The sequence below is a fragment of the Trichomycterus rosablanca genome, chromosome 13 (genome assembly GCF_030014385.1).
Source record: "Trichomycterus rosablanca isolate fTriRos1 chromosome 13, fTriRos1.hap1, whole genome shotgun sequence".
NCBI classification, from domain to species: Eukaryota; Metazoa; Chordata; class Actinopteri; order Siluriformes; family Trichomycteridae; genus Trichomycterus; species Trichomycterus rosablanca.
Window position 1 is genome coordinate 37,226,300 of NC_086000.1, and position 25,004 is coordinate 37,251,303.

Consider the following 25,004-nt stretch of genomic DNA (forward strand, 5'->3'; position numbering starts at 1 on the left):
ATGGCTGATCAGTGTATACACTTGATAGAACTGTGAGCGTGCACCTACATGGAAATAAACACTAATCTTTTTTTTACGTATACATTTTTGGCACTTAGCAGACACTTTTATCCAAAGTTACTTACAGTACTGTCACAGTAAACAGTCTGAACAATCGAGGGTTAAGGGACTTGCTCAAGGGCCCAACAGCGGCAACCTGGCAGTGATGGGGCTTGAATCAGAGACCTTGGGATTACTAGTCCAGTACCTTAACCACTAGGCTATGGCTTGCTCCTTTATGTTAACCATGTTATATACATAATTCTATGTTTCTATTCTGGACTAGTAATCAGAAGGTTGACAGTTCGAGCCCCACCATCGCCAAGTTGCCTCTGTTGGACCCCTGAGCACGGCCCTTGACTCTCAATTGCTCAAATCGTCAAAAGCGTCCACTAAATGTCGCAACTGTAGGGTAGCGCTGTCACCTCACAGCAAGAAGGGCCTGGGTTAAATTCCCTGGGCTCGAGGCCTGAATCCTTCCTGTGTCTGTGTGAGTTTCCTCCGGGTGCTCCGGTTTCCTCCCACAGTCCAAAGACAAAGACATGCAGTCAGGACAACTGGAGCTACTAGAAATATTACAGTGTGTGTGTGTGTGTGTCATGTGATGGACTGGCGACCTGTCCAGGGTGTTTTCCTGCCTTTCAACCAATGAATCGGACCCACCGCGACCCTGACCAGGATGAAGTGGTGGTAAAACAGACAATTAATGACTGAATTAACTATTCTGTATTGCTGCCTGTTTTCCTAATCAATGATTACATATTTTAAATTAATTTAGACACTTTATTTAAAAAGTAAAGTGTTCCTAGACCAGAGCCCTGAGGTACACCACAGAAAAGATCTGTAATCTGTAAGCTAAACTTTATAGACATAGCATTTTGGCATGGTTGTGATTATTAATAATACAGTTTAATATCACCACTGTAATGAGTTCATTAATGGAAACTGAAGTTGGCGCTCGCTGAAGGGCGGTACATGCATATCTGTTTACCAATTTGACCTCATTACAGCCGGTATGAATTAAAGCGGTAGTAGTGTAGAGCCCTGAGGCACACCATGACACAGAAAACCTCTCTATATCACATCTTCAGTTTCAGCTTTCGCAATATTGACATTATAGTTCCTCCTGTTATTAAATTGGTAATTATACACTTAAGTGCTGCGGCTGCGGTGACGGGATTAAAGCTCGGGGTGAATTAAGAGCTTCCCTCTGACAGGTGCTTGAGTTTTTGAGTTCTACACAATGCTGTAATTCTACACAGGTTGTAATTATCGGGTTCCACGTTCCATCTCCAGCTTTCATACAGAAGATCATGTCAAGTCCCTGCAGGAAGGGAAGCTGCAGTTTATCATGGTTTAACGTTTCCTAGCTGGAACTTCCTTTTTCATTCTGATAGGTGTGTGTGTGTGTGTGTGTGTGTGTGTGTGTGTGTGTGTGTGTGTGTGTGTGTGTGCTGGATGCGGTTAAATTCAGGCCTCTGAGCAGATCAGTCAAGTTCTTTCATGCCAAATTTGCCAGGTAAAGGAAAGGGCCTTCCCTAAAGTGTTGTCTCAGAGTTGAAAGATCTTCCACTCCTAGAATTTATTGTAGGTTCTGTTTGGGTGTGTGATGCTTCCTAATGCTGAGTTTGCTCCTGTGTGGGATCCTGGATGATCTGGTGTATAATAACAGATAATCGACTGAAATTTGGAAGCTAAAATAAACACATGGCTCTGAGTGTTCAGGATAGTAATAATATTATTATTATTATTATAATTATTATTACTATTATTATTATTATTATTACTATTATTATTATTATTACTATTATTATTATTATTATTACTATTAATAATGATAATAATAATAATAATAATAGTAATAATAATAATAATAATAATAATAGTAATAATAATAATAATAATAGTAAAATAATAATAATAATAGTAAAATAATAATAATAATAATAATAATAGTAAAATAAGAGCAGTAATTCTAATAATAGTACAAATAATAATACTAAAAGCAATAATAGAAAAATAAACGTGGCTCTGAGCGGTTAGGATAATAATAACACAATAATAATAATAATAATAATAATAATAATAATTGTAATAAGAGTAAAAATAATAACAATAGCAATCATAATAATAATTATAATAGTATAAATAATTCTAGTCATAACTAGTAATAAAAATACTAGCAACAATAATAATGTGTGTGTGTGTGTGTGTGTGTGTGTTTTGGCATCTGCTTTTATAACGTGAGTCACTTGGAGACGTCTTGGCCGATCTACCTTCTTTCCGATTGCACAACTGAGCCTTCTGTTTACCTTGTCTTAGTGTATGAGTGTGTGTGAGTGTGTGTGAGTGTGTGTGTGTGTGTGTGTGTGTGTGTGTGTTTAGGGTGTAGCAATACTCAATTCACACTGAACAATGTGTGTCGTCTTGACGTTTATTTTAAATACAGAAGGTAAAAATGAGACTCGTTTATTGTGGGGTTTCTAAACAGTGGTGTGATCCTGATCCTCACTGCTGATTGATTTACTTCAGCTGGTGACTTTTCTGTGCCCATATAAATAGGTCTAGTTTGACTGGGTCACAAGCATTACAATGGAAAAGTCTAGTGAACTTTTAACCATCAAAACAGGTCAGGACTCACGTGAAGCCTTTATGTTTATGGCATTTACATGTAGCAGACAATGTTATTTAAAGTGACATTGAGGGATTAAGGGCCTTGCTGAGGGGCCCAACAGTGGAAACAGTGGAAGTCAAAAGTCACCCTGAACTTGGAGCCTGACGAGACAGAAAAACCTAAAAGCTCGACTAATGAAACGCTGATCAGAATCGAGAACTACAGGTGAAGCATTTAATCCCAACACTACTGTCCCTACTGTCAGGTGACACTTTGATGTGTCCTTTAATGTCTCGTGTTTAGTCTGTGTACCTGCTGTATAATTCTCTGTCATTTCTGTGGAAGATTAAGCTGCCACCCGTGTCATTATCACAGATCAGGGAGCGCCAGCCTACCAGTCTGGTTTGGCATCTAATTAAACATCCTTGGCGCTGAACGTGGGCTTTGTTTTGACGCGCGACATGCATGTGACATGTTTACACATGCATGTAAACTTTTAACCTCCGTGCTGTGTATATACAGTATAATGGTTTATTTTGTTTGTCCTGGTTAGTAATGGTCTCGTGTTTATTTTTACTACTTTATGTCTGTTTTTTCTCTGTATTTAGTCATAGCCAATTCCTCTTCCTCTGCTGGTGATGGTGTACGAGGAGTCTCCTGACACGTGCTTTTTTTCCCTCTCCCTTCTTATTCACCCGTACTTCGGTGGATCGGTGTGTAAGGTCGGTCTCGCGCAGGGAGAGTCACACGCCGATCTCCCTTTTGTTCAGGCGCCTCGGGCTACTAACCAAGGTCCTTACACAGCGTTAAAGACACAGACTGGTGGCCGATTTTTGTCTGCTGCACTGCCGATCGTGTCTGCTAGGGGGCGCCCAGCTTGGGGAATCGTCTTGGTCTTGGTTTGTATGAGTTTTTGTCTCATCTGGTTCTAGATTTGTCCTGCTTTTATTTTCATGCACAATAGGGAAGTCGAGTTCCTGTGGAAGATTAAGCTTTCCACCCATGTTATTATCGGAGATTAGGGAGCGCCGGCCGACCAGTCTGGTTTGTTTTCTAAATGAATCCTGGAGCTGAAGGTGTGATGTGTTTTGGCGAGTTGAAATAATAAAATGTTGTGTGTTTAAGATAAGATTAAATAAGATTAGCCTTTTATTATTACAGCAGCTTTAAGAGTATAAAGCAGCGCTCCCAAACCTTTTTTGCACCATGGATCGGTTTCATATAAGATATTAATTCACAGACCGGCGGGGGCGGGAGGATTTAAGATATTACAGAAATTATATGACGAGCAGAATAAAACACAAAGTGCATAACAGCACTGCTCACCAATGATGGGAATCAGTGGGTGATAGGAGAAAATAACACCCGCAGTGTGTTCCTCATGTCCAGTCTACTCCCTAACTTTGTTTGGTTGCCATCACTGCAGAAAATCCCGCTTTTTTAAAGATAGGATGTTGGAAATGGAAACAGTGTTTTTATTGCTTTTGTAGCGATCTCTGATTATTTATTCTTTCTGTGCAGCCTGGTAATAAATGAAACAATAAAAATATAGAAATAAAAATAAAAATACAAAAAGGTAAATACAAATTGCAGTTTTAACACATTTTGACAAATATTTCAGATGATCAGTGATCACAGTAGATGGATGGATGGATGGACACACAGCCAGACACAGACAGACACAGATATACAGATAGATACAAGATAGACAGACAGACAGACAGACAGACAGACAGACAGACAGACGAGAGTAGTGTTGGCCAGTACATGATACTGAGTAAATGATAAGAGAGAATATGTATAAAACATGTTCTGATATACAGTTAGCAGTGTAGGGTCTTTATAGCAGCAGATATTAAAGAGTAAGGTGCAAAAATGCAATATTGTGCAAAGATGCAAGTAATACAGTCACTAAGTAGTTATTTCCAGGGAACAAGACATGTTTTGGTTGTGTGTGTGTGTATGTATGTATGTATGTATGTATGTTAGAGCTGGTTCATGCAGATATGAGACCTGATTATTATTAATTATCGTGATTGTGATTAGTGTGTCATTAGTGTGACAGCAGCCGGATGGAAGGAGCTGCAGTCTCCCCTCTCCTTGGCCTTCATCCTTCGTCCCCTTACTGCCTCTGCTGAGTCCAGGGCAAATCCCAGGACAGAACTTGCCAGTTTATTAAACCTCATGTGAAGTTAGTACAAGTTTTATCAACCGTGGAGGGATCCATTGCTGTCAGGAGGCATCAGGAGAAAAAAAATCTCCCATCCTGATCCTCACATCAGTGTAAAATCTTCCAGTTATGTGTGTGTACTTTTGTTTCGAACATTTTAACCCTGGAGGTTCAGGCCAGAACTAACGAGGTGCCGCCCGTCTTATCAGATCGAATACTGAGGTGAAAATTGTGCACATTTTTGTCATGTGAAAAGTTTGAGTCAGTAAAAATTCCTGCCAGTGCAGGGAGAGAACGTGCTAATCGTTTCTCAGTAATGCGGTGTGACATTGAGTCGCTGATGTTTTTCGTCTACGGTGCTCTCTGCTCCATTGGCGCCACACAATGGCTGACCCTGTGCTCTGACCCCGGCTTCCAAACAAGCTGATACATGGAAAAATTATTTTGTTGTAATAAGTTTGTTGAGTTCAGAGGGAAGTGGGTATGTTTAATTTAAAGAAGTGTAATAATCTTCCCGTTAGGATTATAAACTTCTTTCATTTTTAAAGAATCTGTGGCCCCGTGGTTGTGTATTTTTTACTCTGTTTGGCCCCGAGCAAGAAAAGTTGGGACAATGAAATAAAATGCTTCCAACTTTGTGGCAGGATTTTGAAGGTCTCTTGTGTCTGAATGGGCACAAATTTCCACAGACACACTACAAAACCTTCTAAAAGGTCTTCCCAGAGGAGTAAAGCCTGTTATAGGCACAAATAGAGGATAACTCCACATTAAAGTTAATAAAACACACACTGATTCTCTTTCCTAATCAGAACATGTGAAGGTGTTGAATTATCTGTGTATCAGACGTCTGGTTGTAATTAAACTTATTAATTCAGTTCGTTTCTTGTTGAAGAGCCAAAACATGACACCTATAATCAGTTTTTGATAAATGATGAATGAATAATATCACTGCTGTCAGATTTGTATATGATTTACGATCTGATTAAACTTGCTGTGTATAAAATCAGGATTAGGAAAATCCCTGCAGCTGTAATCATGGCTGCCAAACACGTGGTGACCTGTAGAGCGCGTTGTCAGAGAGTTTACTCCCACCTGCTGGTCATCAGCTGCATTACACCCAGAACAATACAAGTTAGCGGTAATATAACCTAAAGATTTTTATTTTATTATTTTAAGGAACAGTAAACAGTATACACAACTGTACACATAGTATATACGAACATATTACCAAAAATAAGGTTTCACATTAAGACAATAATAAACAGCATATATACCGATCAACCATAACATTAAAACCACCTCCTTGTTTCTACACTCACTGTCCATTTTATCAGCTCCACTTACCATATAGAAGCACTTTGTAGTTCTACAATTACTGACTGTAGTCCACCTGTTTCTCTGCATGCTTTGTTAGCCCCCTTTCATGCTGTTCTTCAATGGTCAGGACCCCCACAGAGCAGGTATTATTTAGGTGGTGGATCATTCTCAGCACTGCAGTGACACTGACATGGTGGTGGTGTGTTAGTGTGTGTTGTGCTGGTATGAGTGGATCAGACACAGCAGCGCTGCTGGAGTTTTTAAACACGTCACTGTCACTGCTGGACAGAGAATAGTCCACCAACCAAAAACATCCAGCCAACAGCGCCCCGTGGGCAGCGTCCTGTGACCACTGATGAAGGTCTAGAAGATGACCGACTCAAACAGCAGCAATAGATGAGCGATCGTCTCTGACTTTACATCTACAAGGTGGACCAATTAGGTAGGAGTGTCTAATAGAGTGGACAGTGAGTGGACAGTAGATCTGAGAATTCTCACCCTGGGTCCTTCAGCAGGAACCCAAAACCTGAGCTGATCTGCTGCCTGATTGGATTACTTGTGTGTTGCTTTAAATAATTAAGTTTTCTTTAAACTAATACAGCAAAACATTTAATTCTTTACATTGGGCTACATGTTGTGCATGCCTTAGGTGCGACTGCCCCCTTCTTTTTTCCCTCAGTTATATATATATATATATATATATTTTTTTTTTCTTCTTTTATATCAGCAATAAGCGCATTTGTCCTGACTTTTCATACAACAACGTTCTAATTAATCTCAAAGGTCTTTGGTAGGAGTGAGGTCAGGACTTTGCACAGACCGCTGAACCACATCACTTTTAAGGACCTCACTTTGTGCATGAAAGGCCCTTCCCTAAACTCTTCATACAAAGTTGGAAGCATATAAATGGTTCACACATAAACATAATTCTCTAGTTCAGTGATGAAATCTGACCTGATTGGTATTAGAGAATTTAGAGAACATTAAGATGACGAATCCAGCGGTACCTTAAAGCTCGACGTCAGTCGGTTCTGGGAGCGGCGTCGAGTTTTAAAGACGTTGAGTTTCGAGGTATTTTTTCCCATAAGGATGTTTGGGGAACCTGTTAATGCGTCTATGGTTCCGTGGAGCTGCAGATATTTTAGTCTCATGTAAAATAATGAGGTTGTTTTTGACACTTAAAAACTGAAAATAACACAAATATAATATAAACACTGAAATACAATAAAAGCTGCACTTTAGTTTTACTTCTTTATTGTTTCCTGATGCTTCTTAATGGTGGAGATGCTTCATGTTGGAATACCGTATTCCCTTCAGCACCGGCGCATTCACATGAGAAGAAACAAAACCGCTTTTGTGCTGCTGTGCCGTTATTTCCTATGAAGTGACTTATTGTAGTAAAACAGCGAGTGAGGAATGTGATTAGTGGAGGAACTTATGAGCAGTAATAATGAAGAGGAGTTTAGTGCTCCTGTCTCCTTCTTTTACTACATTAAACCACGTTAAGCTTTATTCTGAACCAGAAGCGTTTTAGACTCTGGGAGAAGCTGATTCTGATTCTCACCATTTCTCAGAAGCTGGAGCTGTAACACAAGTTTAAAAGTTTAAGGGTACAAATTTCTTCACGAAGGGCGTCGAGTTACAGAGATTACGAGTTTAGGGGACGTCGAGTTACAAGACAGACAAAACCAACTGAACAATAAAGACTAGAATCTGATCCTGTATTTAAATAAAAAAGAAAACAAGGTGTTAAACTGATAAGCAAACAGTAAACAATCTTAAGAAATCTGAACCGAACCGGTCAGTGTGGACGAGCCCTTGATACTTGTGCAGTGTCCAGACTCCGGGGGTGACAAGCTGCAAATTCCTACAGCCACAGTTCCAACAGGAAGTGCTACAGGATGTCCTTCTTGGGAACCACGCTGTGAGCACGTCCTGTTTGAACAACACAGCCGTAGATTCACTCTGTTTTTTACTGTTATACACCTTTCCCCTACAATTAATGTAGTTTTTTAGGCTCTTGATGTTAATAGGACTGGTGTTTGTGTCTGATTGTCTGAGCTGAAGTAATCAGATGAGTAAAATGTTTACTGTGCTGTGGAGGTGTGAGGAGCTGATCATGGTTTTATCCATCACTCTACAGGAGCTTTGATCAGATGAGTATTCGGACCGAGGATTTCTCCATGGCTGACACGTGGTCCACCTCCCCGTCTGAGGTCACCTCAGTGATCAGTCTGGACATCAACACTCCCATCTCGCCCAGACGACGTCACAGAAAGGTACCACGTTTATACATCTATAATTAATAATCAATAATTTATCTCAGGATAAATAAACGTACCTTCTGTCTATCTATAGCAAAACATTTATAATCATGTATAAAGAATGTCTGTAGAGTAAGTGGATAAAAGTGGAGGTGGATAAAAGATATAAAAAGAATAGAAACTTTTTTTTTGCATTTTTTCCAATTTCTCTGTCATGTGTGCAGTACATACCGCTTCTTTTCACCTGCACAAGTTCATGTTGGGCTCAGTCTCGGGCACGAAAAAAGTCACCCACCGATCCCCATTGTCCCCCATCTCTGTGTCTCAGGCGTAACTGCAGTTATAATGAATCCCCTCCGGCATCCAATCCAACAGGTGAGCCGATCGTTGTCCGAATAGGTGCCTGCCGGTAGCAGAGCTGGGATTCGAACTCACAAGTTTAAGATGTGAGCTCTGGTGTGCTAGTGGGTTTTATTACTGTTTCACTTAAGTGCAGAAACTATAACAACATTTTAGTAATATTCAATTGCAGTGCAGAACACAGGTCTGGACGCTTCGGTGGAGCAGCATTCGTGTACACTAGCTGGCTTTTTACCAGATGTTGGAGTGTATCTGTAGGAATCTGCGCCCATTTAAGTAAAAAAAAAAAAAAAAAAAAACATTTGTGAAGTCAGGTATGTATGTTTAATGATGGATAAGAAGGCTTGGCTCATAGTGGATGTTCCAGTTCATCCCAAAATGGTTCAGTGAGAGAGTAAGAGGTCAGAACCATGATGTGTTCATGCATGGGGGTACAGTCATGCTGGAACAGATCAGGCAAGCATATAAGTTAAACGCATATAATTGATTTTATACACCTGTTAGCAATGGATGTGGTTGACTCCCCCTCTCCCCAATAATTAGAAGGGCTGTCCTCATTATATAGATAGATAGATATAGATATAGATATAGATAGAGAGAGAGAGAGAGAGAGAGAGAGAGAGAGAGAGTTTATAGATAGATAGATAGATAGATAGATAGATAGATAGATAGATAGATAGATAGATAGATAGATAGATAGATAGATAGATAGATAGATAGATAGATAGATAGATAGACAGACAGACAGTTAGACAGATAGATAGAATGTATTTGGTATAGTTTTATTTTATAGTCATATTTTATAAACACACAGACGATCTCGGTGTGTTTTTTACCGTGGCACCACCCGAGCGCCTTCAGGTTTTGACTTTTGGTTTTAAGGACTAACAGCTTTCAAAGACCCAGACGTAGTGTGTGACTCTTCTACCTTCCTCTCTCTCTCTCTAAGCTCCATGAAACTCCCATGAGGAGCTTATAAACACTCTGCAGTGGTGTGCTAGTCATAGACCGATGTGCCATCTAAACACACAAATGTTTTCAACACCCTGTGGGATTTTAGCCACAAAGAACTGAGTGTGTTTTGAGAGCAAAGGGGCAGTATGGTGTTTAGAACAAATACAGATAATCCTGGATGCTGTAAAGTTGCTTTGAGACAATGTCTATTGTAAAAAGTGCTATTCAAGTAAAATTAAGATGACTTGATAATCTAGTCATGATCCGTTGACTCGTTTTCAATAATAATTGATCAACGATACCAGAAAAATATTTTACAAAGACACTAATATGAAAGACCTCTTCGAACACAATAACCCACAAAAAATCCTAATAATAATAATAATAATACTAATAATCTGAGTTTATAAAAGAACAATATAATAATGTGTGCTGCTTTATTAGCGAGTGTTATTCTCTGTAGACCGAATGTTGCAGTTCTATTATTCGGCCACTGGATGGCAGCAGCTGCTCACTGATTATTAACGAACGGCTCTGTGTTCAGTTTAATAACAAACCAATACTGACAGAGTTCAGTGTCTGGTCAAAAGTATGTGGACGCCTTTTTAGGAGCTTGTTGGTCTTTGTGAGGTCAGGAACTGATAATGGACTAGAAGACCTGGTTCACAATTCAAAGGTGTTCAGTGGGACTGAGGTCAAAGCTTAAACTAAACTCATGTCGTCATGAACCTCTCTTTGTGCACAGGGGCACAGTCGTGCTGGAACAGATAATGGCCTTCCCTAAACTGTTGCTACAATATTGGAAACATTCAATAAAATAATGGAAAATACTGGAAGTATAGCCTAGCAATTAAGACACTGGACTAGTAATCGAAAGGTCACTGGTGCAAGCCCCACCACCGCCAGGTTGCTGCTGTTGGGCCCTTGAGCAAGGCCCTTAACCTTCAATCGCTTAGACTCACAGTACTGTAAGTTGCTTTGGATAAAAGTTTCTGCTAAATGCCGAAAATGAAAATAAAACTCCACCTTTTAAAAAGGTGTCCACATATTTTCGTCCATCTATTGTATACATTTACATTTTCAGCATTTAGCAGACGCTTTTATCCAAAGTGACTTACATTACTGTGACGGCATATAATGTGTAAGCAATTTAGGGTTAAGGGCCTTGCTCAAGGGCCGGTGAACCAGTGACTTTTTGATTACTAGTCCAGTACCTTAACCTCTAGGCTACAACTGCCCATGTTGCTGCCCGACTGCTACAACTGTATATACAGTACAAGTGCCAAAGTTAATAGTTTATAAGCATTCATTTAAATTACATCAGAATTAAGTATTATTAATGTGGTTATTTTATAGGTCTGTGTTTAATAGTCGGCTACACGTTTCTATTCACATGAGCTGTGGGCTCGACTTTACAAATAAGGGAAAAACCCAAACAAACCAGCCGAAGGTAAAGACTCTAGGGTTAGGTCCTGGTCAGTACCGATACTCTGTGTGGTATTGTGTTTGCTTTTTATTAGCATTTACATTTCAAAGCTGTGGGAAAACTCCTCCTCACGTACTAATAAAATCTGTGTGTTTCTACGTGAGCTCCTCCTCGGCAGGTACTTGTGTACTTTGCTCTGATTCATTCAGGTTAGTTTGATCATAAAAAAGCAGCGACTTTGTGTGTGAACGTCAACAAAGACGCACTTTTACGAAGGGTTTCATTCCGTTGACTGATTTTAATTTTCTCTTCCTTTTCCATGTAATGAGCTTTGCGTGCAGGTTATGCCAGAAATGACCGAGCTGTCAACGGCGTGTTAATTACAAAAGCTGTGGCATATTTGCGCCTTTAGCTTGATCCTGACATGAATACTGAAGATTATTGATATCACGAGTTTGTGCTGAAAGTCCTTGAGTGCTTATCTTTATCAGAACAGTGTGACAGGATGAGCTCGTGTAGCTGGATCTGGTTACGAGGGGCGACGAACGTTCGACTGAACATTTGATACCAGGCTGCGGGTTCAGGTGGAGGTTTATACGGGTTTTGTTCACTTTAAGGTCCTTTCATTCACGTGCTGTAATCATTCACTGCAAAATACAGAGAGAGCACCACCATAAAAAACCCACAGTTCGATATTAGACTATTGCTGCATCATAGAAAATAAAAAAGCTGACCAGTTGCCAAGAGGAAGGATTATTAACCTCAAACTTCCACTAATGGACATCCAACCCCTTTATTACTATTATTTATTAGGATTTTAATGTCATGTTTTACACTTTGGTTACATTCATGACAGTACAGGTAGTTACTGCTTACACAAGATTCATCAGTTCAAGTTTTAACATCAAACACACTCATGGACAATTTTGGAAACCCAAACAGACACGGAATATAAGACAGGTCAGGACTGCAGGCAGGCCAGTCCAGTACCCGTACCCATACCATGACAAACCCTGGTACTGACACACTCCCATACCATGACAGACCCTGGTACTGACACACCCCATACCATGACACACCCTGGTACTGACACACCCCATACCATGACAAACCCTGGTACTGACACACCCCCATACCATGACAGACCCTGGTACTGACACCCCCCATACCATGACACACCCTGGTACTGACACACCCCATACCATGACAGACCCTGGTACTGACACCCCCCATACCATGACAGACCCTGGTACTGACACACCCCCATACCATGACAGACCCTGGTACTGACACCCCCCATACCATGACAGACCCTGGTACTGACACCCCCCATACCATGACACACCCTGGTACTGACACACCCCATACCATGACACACCCTGGTACTGACACACCCCATACCATGACAAACCCTGGTACTGACACACCCCCATACCATGACAGACCCTGGTACTGACACCCCCCATACCATGACAGACCCTGGTACTGACACCCCCCATACCATGACACACCCTGGTACTGACACACCCCATACCATGACAGACCCTGGTACTGACACCCCCCATACCATGACAGACCCTGGTACTGACACCCCCCATACCATGACACACCCTGGTACTGACACACCCCCATACCATGACACACCCTGGTACTGACACACCCCCATACCATGACACACCCTGGTACTGACACCCCCCATACCATGACAGACCCTGGTACTGACACCCCCCATACCATGACAGACCCTGGTACTGACACACCCCCATACCATGACAGACCCTGGTACTGACCCACCCCCATACCATGACACACCCTGGTACTGACACACCCCCATACCATGACACACCCTGGTACTGACACACCCCCATACCATGACAGACCCTGGTACTGACACACCCCATACCATGACAGACCCTGGTACTGACACGCCCCATACCATGACACACCCTGGTACTGACACACCCCCATACCATGACACACCCTGGTACTGACACACCCCCATACCATGACAGACCCTGGTACTGACACACCCCCATACCATGACACACCCTGGTACTGACACACCCCCATACCATGACACACCCTGGTACTGACACACCTCCATACCATGACAGACCCTGCAGGCTCTTGGACGTGTTGTTGATAACAGTCTGAATCCTTTTCGTCTTTGGTCTGGAGCACACGGCGTCCATTTTTTCCAAAAAAGACCTGGAATGCTGATTCATCTGACCACAATACACGTTTCCACTGTGTGATGGTCCATCCTAGATGCCTCCGAGCCCAGAGAAGTCGACGTCGCTTCTGGACATGGTTAACATGAGGCTTCTTGTTTGCACAGTAAAGTGTTAAGTATGATTAGTGCAGTAACTCTGTATTGTAGAGCTGATAAAGGTTTGATAAACTAATCCCTCACCCATGTGGTTATATCAGCTAGTGTTGAGTGGAGGTTCTTGATGCGGCGCCGTCTGAGGGATGGAAGATCACGAGCGTTCAGATTAAGCTCGCACCCTCGACCTTTACACACTGAAATTCCTCCTGATTCCTTGAATGATTTAATGATATTCTGCACTGTAGAGGGAGAACATGCAAATCCCTTCCAATCTTTCTTTGAGGTTCATTGTTTTTAAACATTTCAATCATTTTCTCACACATTTGTGGACAAACTGGATCCTCTGATCATCTTTACTCATCAGAGACTCTCAGCCTTTCCTGGATGCTGCTTTTGTACCAAACCATGAACACAATCACCTGTTCACATCATTATTTAGTTTTTTCACCTCATTACTCGCCCTAAATTGCCCCCGTCCCGACTTTTTTTGGAATGTGTTGCAGGCCTGAAATGCAGGAATGGATGTTTATTAATAAATGAAATGAAGTTGAGCAGATAAAAGATGAAATATCTAGGGTTCATCCTGTCTGACATCAAATAAAAGTCAAAGTAAATGTAAGGAACTCTGTGTCCTGATGTGTTTGTACCGAGGCCTCCACAGGGTATAAAATTACCAGCGGTGACTGGAGCGTACAGGACATGAACCGGCTTCAAAACCTCCTCTGATGTCCTGTAATGAATGATGCTGAATAATCTCTGTGGTGACCGTGAGCATTTGATCTGTCTGATTTTCAGCTCGATCAAGGCCTGCTTAGCAATAATAAGTTTTATTTGAACTGCACGTTTGTCACACACCCAAGATCAGATTACAAAAGAGTATTAAATCATTCAGACAGCATAAAACACTCCAAGAAAATGATTACTTCATAATCATAATGTATACTGATCAGCCATAACATTAAAACCACCTCCTGGTTTCTACACTCACTGTCCACTTTATCAGCTCCACTTACCATATAGAAGCACTCTGTAGTTCTACAATTACTGACTGTAGTCCATCTGTTTCGGGTGGTGGATGATTCTCAGCACTGCAGTGACACTGACATGGTGGTGGTGTGTTAGTGTGTGTTGTGCTGGTATGAGTGGATCAGACACAGCAGCGCTGCTGGAGTTTTTAAACATCGTGTCCACTCACTGTCCACTCTATTAGACACTCCTACCTAGTTGGTCCACCTTGTAGATGTAAAGTCATCTTCTAGACCTTCATCAGTGGTCACAGGACGCTGCCCACGGGGTGCTGTTGGCTGGATATTTTTGGTTGGTAGACCATTCTCAGTCCAGCAGTGACAGTGAGGTGTTTAAAAACTCCAGCAGCGCTGCTGTGTCTGATCCACTCATACCAGCACAACACACACTAACACACCAGCACCTAAATAATACCTGCTCTGTGGTGGTCCTGTGGGGGTCCTGACCATTGAAGAACAGGGTGAAAGGAGCTAACAAAGCATGTAGAGAAACAGATGGACTACAGTTAGTAATTGTAGAACTACAAAATGCTTCTATATGTATGGTAAGAGGAGCTGATAACATGGACAGTGAGTGTAGAAACAAGGAGGTGGTTTTAATGTTATGGCTGATCGGTTTAAACGACTAAACGAAGGACTTTTCTCCATCGGCCTGCACGTGCGCTCTGAAGAACAGTCTCTATACAGACAGACTTTGACAAAATGCTCCTCACGGTTCTCTGGTTCCTGTCCAGTATGAATAAGTTGTTCCTGTAGACTCACGTTTTCCAGCCGGCCTCTGAATCAGGGTGAATTATTGCTGTGGTGAGCAGCACATGAGTGAAAGGACTGAGAAGTGAACAAACTAAATCTGCATGAACTTAACGTCCATCTGAACACTGACCCAGTGTAATGAGATGCTCATCTTGTCGTGCTTTTTATGTTGGACCTTAAAACCAGCGAACACCTGGGAAGTATCGGAACATCGACTGCTAGCCAGGCCTTCTTGTCTAATATTAGTGGCTGAACTTACACCTACACCTACAGGTCCAGTTCTGATGCCTCTGTACACAGTGTAGGTGCTTTTTTACATGCATCTTTTCCAAATCTAGTCATATCCAATTCCCTGATCAGATTTCACCTTTACTGCTGCAGACCGCTGCAGACCACTACTGACCAAGGAGAGCCATGACTAACACCCCCCCCCCCCCTTACATTTTCTGCATTTAGCAGACGCCTTTATCCAAAGCAACTTACAATTATGACTGAACACAGTTTTGAGCAATTGAGGGTTAGGGGCCTTGCTCAGGGGCCCAACAGTGGCAACTTGGCGGAGGTGGGGCTTGAACCGGCAACCTTCTGATTACCAATCCAGTACCTTAACCACTGAGCTATCACTGTAATATTATGAGTATAATATTATTATTTTTATTTTCTCCGGCTGTCCCACCCTCGGACGAGCCAATCATCATCCATGTAGGCACCCGGCTTTCCGGTAGCAGACATTGTAGATGCTTTTGATGGTGGACAAGACTTGGTCACTTGGACCTTGGTCACTTTGTCTGGTCTGTGACTTTGCAGCCTAGTAAACATAAGAGTTCTATGCACTGTGTGTGGCTAAAAGTGTCTGCTAAATGCTGAAAATGTAAATGTAAACAAAGTGACTTACAGTACTGTGACAGTGTATTTTCTAAGCAATTGAGGGTTAAGGGCCTTGCTCAGGGGCACAACAGTGACAACTCGGCATGGTGGTGGTGCTTGAACCGGCGTCCTTTTGATTACCAGTCTAGTACTTCAACCACTAGGCTACATCTGCCCTGTGCGAAGACACGTTCACCTACCTCATCACCAGGATTAAAGTGATCTTCTGTTGGTCCATACTAGACGTCACAGCCTTCATGTCCTCTGGCATTAATGACTCTTGGCCTGCAGCAATGTGTCAGGGGTTCTTGATTCATTACTCCTCAAAACTGCCTGTGCCTGCTTGATGTTTGGGAGATACTTCAACCCAGACGTCTGGTCTTTATGCTGATCAGATCTGCTGCAATCAACACGTGAACCACGAGGAACCACATTTTTGTGAAAGATCCTGTTTTTGGCTGATTTGTGTGTGTGTGTGTGTGTGTGTGTGTGTGTGTGTGTGTGTGTGTGTGTGTGTGCCTCCATGTCCCATGGCCTCCTCTCCAGGCTGGTCTGAGTGTAAGAATGTGGGCTAGTGAATGGTGGATGTGTGGATGGTTCCTGAAAGGGTGTTGTTTAGGGTGTGGTTGTTGGGCCCAAGGCCGTGGCTCCGAGCTGAAGCACCTTTGCAGTGGCGCTGCTTGTGACTCATTCCTGTTCGACTTGCGTTTGCGCAACAGTTCATCAGCTTTTCTTTTTGTCTGTGTGAAACAGACATGCGTGTTTGATTTGGGCAGCCACCCAACCACCTCGAGCAGGGCTATCCCTCATTTTTTAAAGGTGTCTCTACATTTTTGTAACTTTTTGCTCTTGGCTGTGCCGTGTCAGTTCTTTGGGAGTGAATGGAACTGTGTGGTTCGACCTTTGTGAGTGGCGTCTTTACGGTGAATAATGAGGAATTATTCGAGTACCTGCACTGTTCCTGGGTTTGTGACTGGATTTGAATCCGTTCAGCTGTGGATTGTTTTGTGAGTCAGCACGTCGACGTAGCGCAGAGCGTTCACGTCAGAATTGATTCACCATGGTAGGTATTGTTTATCTCGGGTTATTAATGTTATATTATTAATGTTAATGTTAAATTAAATGCACAGCCTCTCCAGCACTGTGACAGGCCTGATGTAGCTGATATAAATATAAATGTTGATGTTTTATGGGCTGTTGGGCATGAAATAAACACGGTCGTGTACATTTACGAGAATTCTGAGGCGTCTTCGTCTTCATGTATGATATTATTAAATATTTAAGACTTATTTCCATCTTGCTGTTGTTGAACATCATGTTACATTTTGTTGTTTTTGTTGTCTCATTACATAAAAAGATTTTGATATTGACATTACACAGATATACCTTCACTGTTTAGTTAACAAATGTGAACAGTAAATATTAGGATTTATAAATGTTAGGATATGATATAACTTAATTCTCATGTGTTTACAATCGATCTACATGATGATACTACAACTTAATTAAAATATTATATTTATTACAAAGCATGTTAACCAGTTAAATAACACGTGTAGAAGGATTTATCTTGTGGAAAAGTTGTGTATTGTGTCTGTATGTAAAGGCAAATATTAAAAATACAGACAAATACATTGCAGATGAATATTTTACTAAGGTTCATACATAGGTACATAGTTCATCACATGTTCAGCTATAAAACCTTGAGAAACAGCACTGAATTTAGGTAAATCTTAAACCTTTCTGTCAGTTTGACTAAAATTGTGTTAAAACTTGGTATTATTTATGAATAAATCGTGTTTAATGTTACACAGCATTCCAGTTTAATAACTGCGTTTAGAAGAGAAGGAAGTTTCAGGAACGGTTAAGGCGGCCTGACCTCATTTTTGCCTGTCTGGTCACCCCTTTTAAACGAGCCAATAGCAAGTGAGCGTCAGAGAAACGAGCAATAAATAAATAAATAAATAAATAAATAAAAGTTATGAATTATTAACATGTAGTAACTTTTAACTGTAGAGCTTCAAACACACCAAAATAAATGCAGTTAAAAATCATGAGGGAAATAAAACATAGAGAGTAAACATTCAAATGAACTCATTTTCATGTTGAGACAGTTAATCTGTTATTACTTAGTAATTCTATTATTAAAATAAAATAGTAGAAATATTTAAAGTACATGTGAGGGGCATAAAGTAGATAATTACACTTGAACTGCTCATAAACTCGTTAATGTAAGAAACTGGAGAGAAGCTGCACACATACATGGTGAACCTGAAACTAAAAGCGTCCGGTATCAGAACCAAATCTGAACTGCCTTTATTTACATTTTTACATTCACATTTTCGGCATTTAGCAGACGCTTTTACCCAAAGCGACTTACAATTATGACTGAACACAATTCTGAGCAATTGAGGGTTAAGGGACTTGCTCAGGGGCCCAACAGTGGCAACTTGGTGGTGGTGAGGCTTGAACCGGCAACCTTCTGATTACTAGTCCAGAACCTTAACCACTGAGCTATCACTGCCCTCATCAATCTGCTGAAAACATAAAGCACAAATTTCACCTCCACTATCGGTATAGTGTAGTGCACTATTTAGAAAATCAGGTGTAATTTGGGACAGAACCCAGCGGAACTGGAGAAGTGAGCAGACTCAGTGTAGTGCACTCTGCTATAAATAGGGTGCGATTTGGGACAGAACCCAGCGGTACTTTGTGCAGTAAGTAGACTTTCAGTGTAGTGTAGTGTAGTATTTAGAAAACCAGGTGTGATTTGGGACAGAATCTGGGGCAGTGAGTGGACTACAATAAATAGTGTGTGATTGGGGACAGAATCCAAGGGCAGTACGCATACTTTTTTAGAAAGTCATATGTTATTTGGGACCAGGAATACTAAGGCCAGTGAGCAGACTCAATGTAGTGCACTGTTTAATGAAAAGGGTGTGATTTGGTACAGAACCCATAGATTCTAAGCTGACTCTCAGATTAGTACACTATTTAGAAAATCAGGTGGGATTTGGGACAGAACCCAGCAGTACTGGGTTCGGTGAGCAAACTCTCTGTATAGTGCACTCTGCAATTGATAAAGTGTGATTTGGGACAGAATCCACAGGCAGCAGGCAGACTCTTAGTGTAGTGCACCGTGTAATGTATAGGGTGTGATTTGGGACAGTACCCCGAGATACTAGGGGCAGTGAGTAGACTTTCAGTGTAGTGAACTATGTATTTAGAAAACCAGGCGTAATTTGGGACAGAAACCAGGTATACTAGGGGCAGTGAGCAGACTCAATGTAGTGCACTGTTTAATGAAAAGTGTGTGATTTGAAACAGAACCCACAGGGACAGTTTGGGACAGTGAGTAGGCCCGTAGTGTAGTGCACTGGGTAATGAAGAATGTTATTTTGGACAGAACCCAGGGGTACTAGTCCCTAAGCAGACTAAGTGTAGTGCACTGTGGGATAGTAATTTGGGATGGAACCCATGGACACTAGGGGCAGTGAGCAGACTCAACGTAGTGCACTGTAGAGTAGCACTGCAGAGTGTGTTATTTGGGACAGAACCCACAGACTCTGGGCAGATAAAATCCAAGGACAGTGAGCAGACTCAGTGAAGCATACTATTTAGAAAATCAGGTGTTATTTGGGACAGAACCCAGGGGTCCAGGGCAGTAAGCGGACTCTAAGTGTAGTGCACTATGCAATAACTAGTGCGTGATTTGGGACAGAACCCACAGACTCTGAGCAGACTTTCAGTGTAGTTCACTATTTAGACAATTAAGTGTTATTTGGGACAGAAACCAGGGCTACTGTGGCGGTAAGCAATAAATAGTGCATGATTTTGGACAGAACCCAAGGGCAGTAAGCAGACTCAGTGTAGCGTACTATTTAGAAAATCAGGTGTTATTTGGGACAGAACCCAAGGCTACTAGGGGCAGTGAGCAGAGTCAATGTAGTGCATTGTTAAATGAAGAGGGCATGATTTGGGACAGAACCCACAGACTCCAAACAGACTCAGTGTAATGCACTATTTAGAAAACCAAGTGTTTTTTTGGGACAGAACCCAGGGGTCCGGGGCAGTGATCAGACTCAATGTAGTGCACTGTGTGATTTGGGTCGGAACCCAGGGATACTAGGGCCAGCAAGCAGACTCAATGTTTAATAAAGAGGGCGTGATTTGGGACAGAACCCAGAGGTACTAGTCCCTAAGCAGACTAAGTGTAGTGCACTGTGGGATAGTTATTTGGGATAAAACCTAGGGCTACTAGGGGCAGTGAGTAGACATTCAGTGTAGTGAACTATTTAGAAAACCAGGTGTAATTTGGGACAGAACCCAGGGCCGTAGGGGCAGTGAGTAGACTTTCAGTGTAGTGAACTATTTAGAAAACCAGGTGTTATTTGGGACAGAACCCAGGGCCGTAGGGGCAGTGAGCAGACTCACAGTGTAGTGCACTATTTAGAAAACCAGGTGTTATTTGGGACAGAACCCAGGGCTACTAGGGGCAGTGAGTAGACTTTGTGTAGTGAACTATTTAGAAAACCAGGTGTTATTTGGGACAGAACCCAGGGCTACTAGGGGCAGTGAGTGGACTCTCACAGTGTAGTGCACTATTTTGAAAACCAGGTGTAATTTGGGACAGAACCCAGGGCTACTAGGGGCAGTGAGCAGACTCACAGTGTAGTGCACTATTTAGAAATTCAGGTGTAATTTGGGACAGAACCCAGGGCTACTAGGGGCAGTGAGTAGACTTTGTGTAGTGAACTATTTAGAAAACCAGGTGTTATTTGGGACAGAACCCAGGGCCGTAGGGGAAGTGAGCAGACTCACAGTGTAGTGCACTATTTAGAAATTCAGGTGTAATTTGGGACAGAACCCAGGGCTACTAGGGGCAGTGAGTAGACTTTGTGTAGTGAACTATTTAGAAAACCAGGTGTTATTTGGGACAGAACCCAGGGCTACTAGGGGCAGTGAGCAGACTTTCAGTGTAGTGAACTATTTAGAAAACCAGGTGTAATTTGGGACAGAACCCAGGGCTACTAGGGGCAGTGAGTAGACTTTCAGTGTTAGTGCACTATTTAGAAAACCAGGTGTTATTTGGGACAGAACCCAGGGGTCCATGGAGGGGGGAGGCAGAGGTTCTGGGCATTGAGCAGACTCGGTGTAGTGCACTGTGTGATTTGGGACGGACCCCATCGGCTGTGTAGGAATGTATTGAGTCAGTGGGGGTGGGTGGGGTTAGTCATTTTTTCCTGGCTGGTCACCGCTGTTACCATGCCAACCGGCTTTACAGCGCACACATAGAGAAACACGAGCTGAAGTTCACGCGCCACAGCCTCGCGCGCTCAGGTAGGCACGAGCACGAGCTCTCTGCATTATTGATGTGTTTAATGTAAACAGTTTGTTTGTGTCAGATTTATTATTTATTAATGTCTTATTGGTTTAAACTCGCTGTTTTTGTGTGTCTGTGTGTTTGCCAACGTGGCGGAAAAGTATAAACGGAAACGTATAAAACTGGGGTGGGATTTTTTTGCAGGAAATATTTATGTGTTGCACTAAAGTGCGCGTTTAAAATGTTTATTTTTAAACTTTTTAATGTTTTAAAGTTGGTTTTTAATCGGTTAGGATTCTGAGTAACTTTGGAAAAGTTGTGAAAGTCTTTGCAGTGCTGCAGGTTCTTTATTTAAATCAGAATTCACCTGATCAAAGAGCTTCAGTGTTTTAAACACTAAACCTTTATCTCAGGTCTTGATTCCTTTCCATTACTTGTGGAGTCCTGATCAGGTGTGCGGTGGGTCTGGCCCCACCCGGACTCACTAGGCGCATTTACACTTTCAGCATTTAGCGGACGCTTTTATCCAAAGCGACTCACAGTTCTGTAACAGTATATTGTTTAAGCAATTGAGAGTTAAGGGCCTTGCTCAAGGGTCCAACAGTGGCAACCTGGCAGTGGTGGGGCTTGAACCGATGACCTTTCGATTACAAGTCCGGTACCTTAACCACTACGCGTTCACTCTCTCAGAAAATCAGCCAATCCACCTTCTGCATGGTTTCAGAAAATTAGAGCAACATGTCGAACTGCTCGCAAAAAGTAGCCGGAGGTGGGGTTCAAACCCAGGTCCTCGGGGCTCATGTTGATGTGCAGCACCATCTAGAAATCTTATTCGTTAGTGTTTATGATTGACTACATCTGGTAACTTCTCAGTGCCCATACAACTCTTATTATGTGCAAGATGATTCCCAACAAACATTTTTTGGATGGCAGGTAGGTAGGTCAAGCGCTTTTTACAGTGAACATTGTCTCAATTGCATAGTTCTTGTGTGAGGAGGATTTCACCGTCTACAGTCCATATTATTATTGAAAGATTCAGCAAACAGTATGAAGCGTCTCGGACGGCACTACGTTAAAACAGAAATGCTTCTGTAATGAGAGTCTTTATCATGCTGTGTTTGTAGCTTCCTAGTAAAAGAGTGCAGGTGCTAGACTGGCCCGCCTGCAGTACAGATCTGTCTGAATGCATTCACTTTTTCTACAAATCAGCCAATCCACCTTCTGCATAGTTTCAGGAAATGAGAGCAAACACACACAATAAAGATTCTTCATTCTTCTTGCAAAAAGTAGCCGGAGGTGGGGTTCAAACCCAGGTCCTCAGGGCTCATGTTGATGTGCAGCACCATCTAGAAATCTTATTTGTTAGTGTTTATGATTGACTACATCTGGTAACTTCTCAGTGCCCATACAACTCTCTTTATGTGCAAGAGGATTTTTTTGGATGGCAGGTAGGTAGGTCAAGTGCTTTTTACAGTGAACATCGTGTCAGTGGCGTAATTCTTGTGTGAGGAGGATTTCACCGTCTACAGTCCATATTATTATTAAAAGATTTAGAACCTCCAGAGAAATCTGGAGCAATTCCAGCAAGCAATATCAAACACCTTTAATGACATTAAAAGCAGAAATGCATTTACGAATGCAAGTTAAGCTGAAGCTGTGCATCAACAACAACCAGAAACGCCATCACCTTCACTGGTTTGTATTGGGAAGACAGTGCCATGCCACATTTGTGGCTTTGTAGTAAAATAATGCAGGTGCTAGACTGGCCTGCCTGCAGTCCAAATCTGTCTGTAATCTGTAAGTGACTCCTGCAACAGTGTGTGTTTAGTTTCCACAAGATAACAGAACGCTAGTACATGGGTCAATGACGAATAAGGAATTTCAACAGGCCAATTTTAAAATACTAAAAATAAGAGTGTTTCTTGCAATTGTTCACTTATTTAGAATGTTGTGTACATGTAAATTCCTATTAAAATTTTAAATTAAGTCATTTTAGTGTTTTTTTCATCCAGATGAATTGGCTGTGGCCTAACAAAATGTCATGTGGTGCGACTGTGATTTATTTTAAAATTAATTAATTTTCTCAACGTGCTTAACAGTTTTTTTTGCAAGTACTCAATAATATAATGTGTTTAGAAACAAATTATGTTATTACTTTAAGTTTTTGTAAATAATGTACTTGTATTTTTTGTTGTATAACATCAAATTCACTACCTTAAATGTACTTGACAGACTTATTTTTCCTGTAAATCACATTAAACATATAATTTTTTTTTTACAACTACCTTTAACTTAGGCATACTGCATCAGTGATTAATATTTTAGCAACATAAGTGAGATTTATTATTTATACAGTGTATCACAAAAGTGAGTACACCCCTCACATTTCTGCAGATATTTAAGTATATCTTTTCATGGGACAACACTGACAAAATGACACTCTGACACAATGAAAAGTAGTCTGTGTGCAGCTTATATAACAGTGTAAATTTATTCTTCCCTCAAAATAACTCAATATACAGCCATTAATGTCTAAACCACCGGCAACAAAAGTGAGTACACCCCTTAGTGAAAGTTCCTGAAGTGTCAATATTTTGTGTGGCCACCATTATTTCCCAGAACTGCCTTAACTCTCCTGGGCATGGAGCTTACCAGAGCTTCACAGGTTGCCACTGGAATGCTTTTCCACTCCTCCATGACGACATCACGGAGCTGGTGGATATTCGAGACTTTGCACTCCTCCACCTTCCGCTTGAGGATGCCCCAAAGATGTTCTATTGGGTTTAGGTCTGGAGACATGCTTGGCCAGTCCATCACCTTTACCCTCAGCCTCTTCAATAAAGCAGTGGTCGTCTTAGAGGTGTGTTTGGGGTCATTATCATGCTGGAACACTGCCATGGGACCCAGTTTCCAGAGGGAGGGGATCATGCTCTGCTTCAGTATTTCACAGTACATATTGGAGTTCATGTGTCCCTCAATGAAATGTAACTCCCCAACACCTGCTGCACTCATGCAGCCCCAGACCATGGCATTCCCACCACCATGCTTGATTGTAGGCATGACACACTTATCTTTGTACTCCTCACCTGATTGCTGCCACACATGCTTGAGACCATCTGAACCAAACAAATTAATCTTGGTCTCATCAGACCATAGGACATGGTTCCAGTAATCCATGTCCTTTGTTGACATGTCTTCAGCAAACTGTTTGCGGGCTTTCTTGTGTAGAGACTTCAGAAGAGGCTTCCTTCTGGGGTGACAGCCATGCAGACCAATTTGATGTAGTGTGCGGCGTATGGTCTGAGCACTGACAGGCTGACCCCCCACCTTTTCAATCTCTGCAGCAATGCTGACAGCACTCCTGCGCCTATCTTTCAAAGACAGCAGTTGGATGTGACGCTGAGCACGTGCACTCAGGTTCTTTGGACGACCAACGCGAGGTCTGTTCTGAGTGGACCCTGCTCTTTTAAAACGCTGGATGATCTTGGCCACTGTGCTGCAGCTCAGTTTCAGGGTGTTGGCAATCTTCTTGTAGCCTTGGCCATCTTCATGTAGCGCAACAA

General features: G+C 41.9%; 1 protein-coding gene across 1 annotated transcript in view; it reads left to right on the forward strand.

Moving 5' to 3' along the window:
- The window catches only part of crybg1a (crystallin beta-gamma domain containing 1a), a 111,239-nt gene that overhangs the window by 36,602 nt on the left and 49,633 nt on the right, over window positions 1-25,004 (forward strand). Inside the window, exon 2 of the mRNA XM_063006751.1 lies at window positions 8,284-8,419. Coding sequence (XP_062862821.1) covers window positions 8,284-8,419 — 136 coding nt within the window. The remainder of the gene's footprint in view (window positions 1-8,283; window positions 8,420-25,004) is intronic.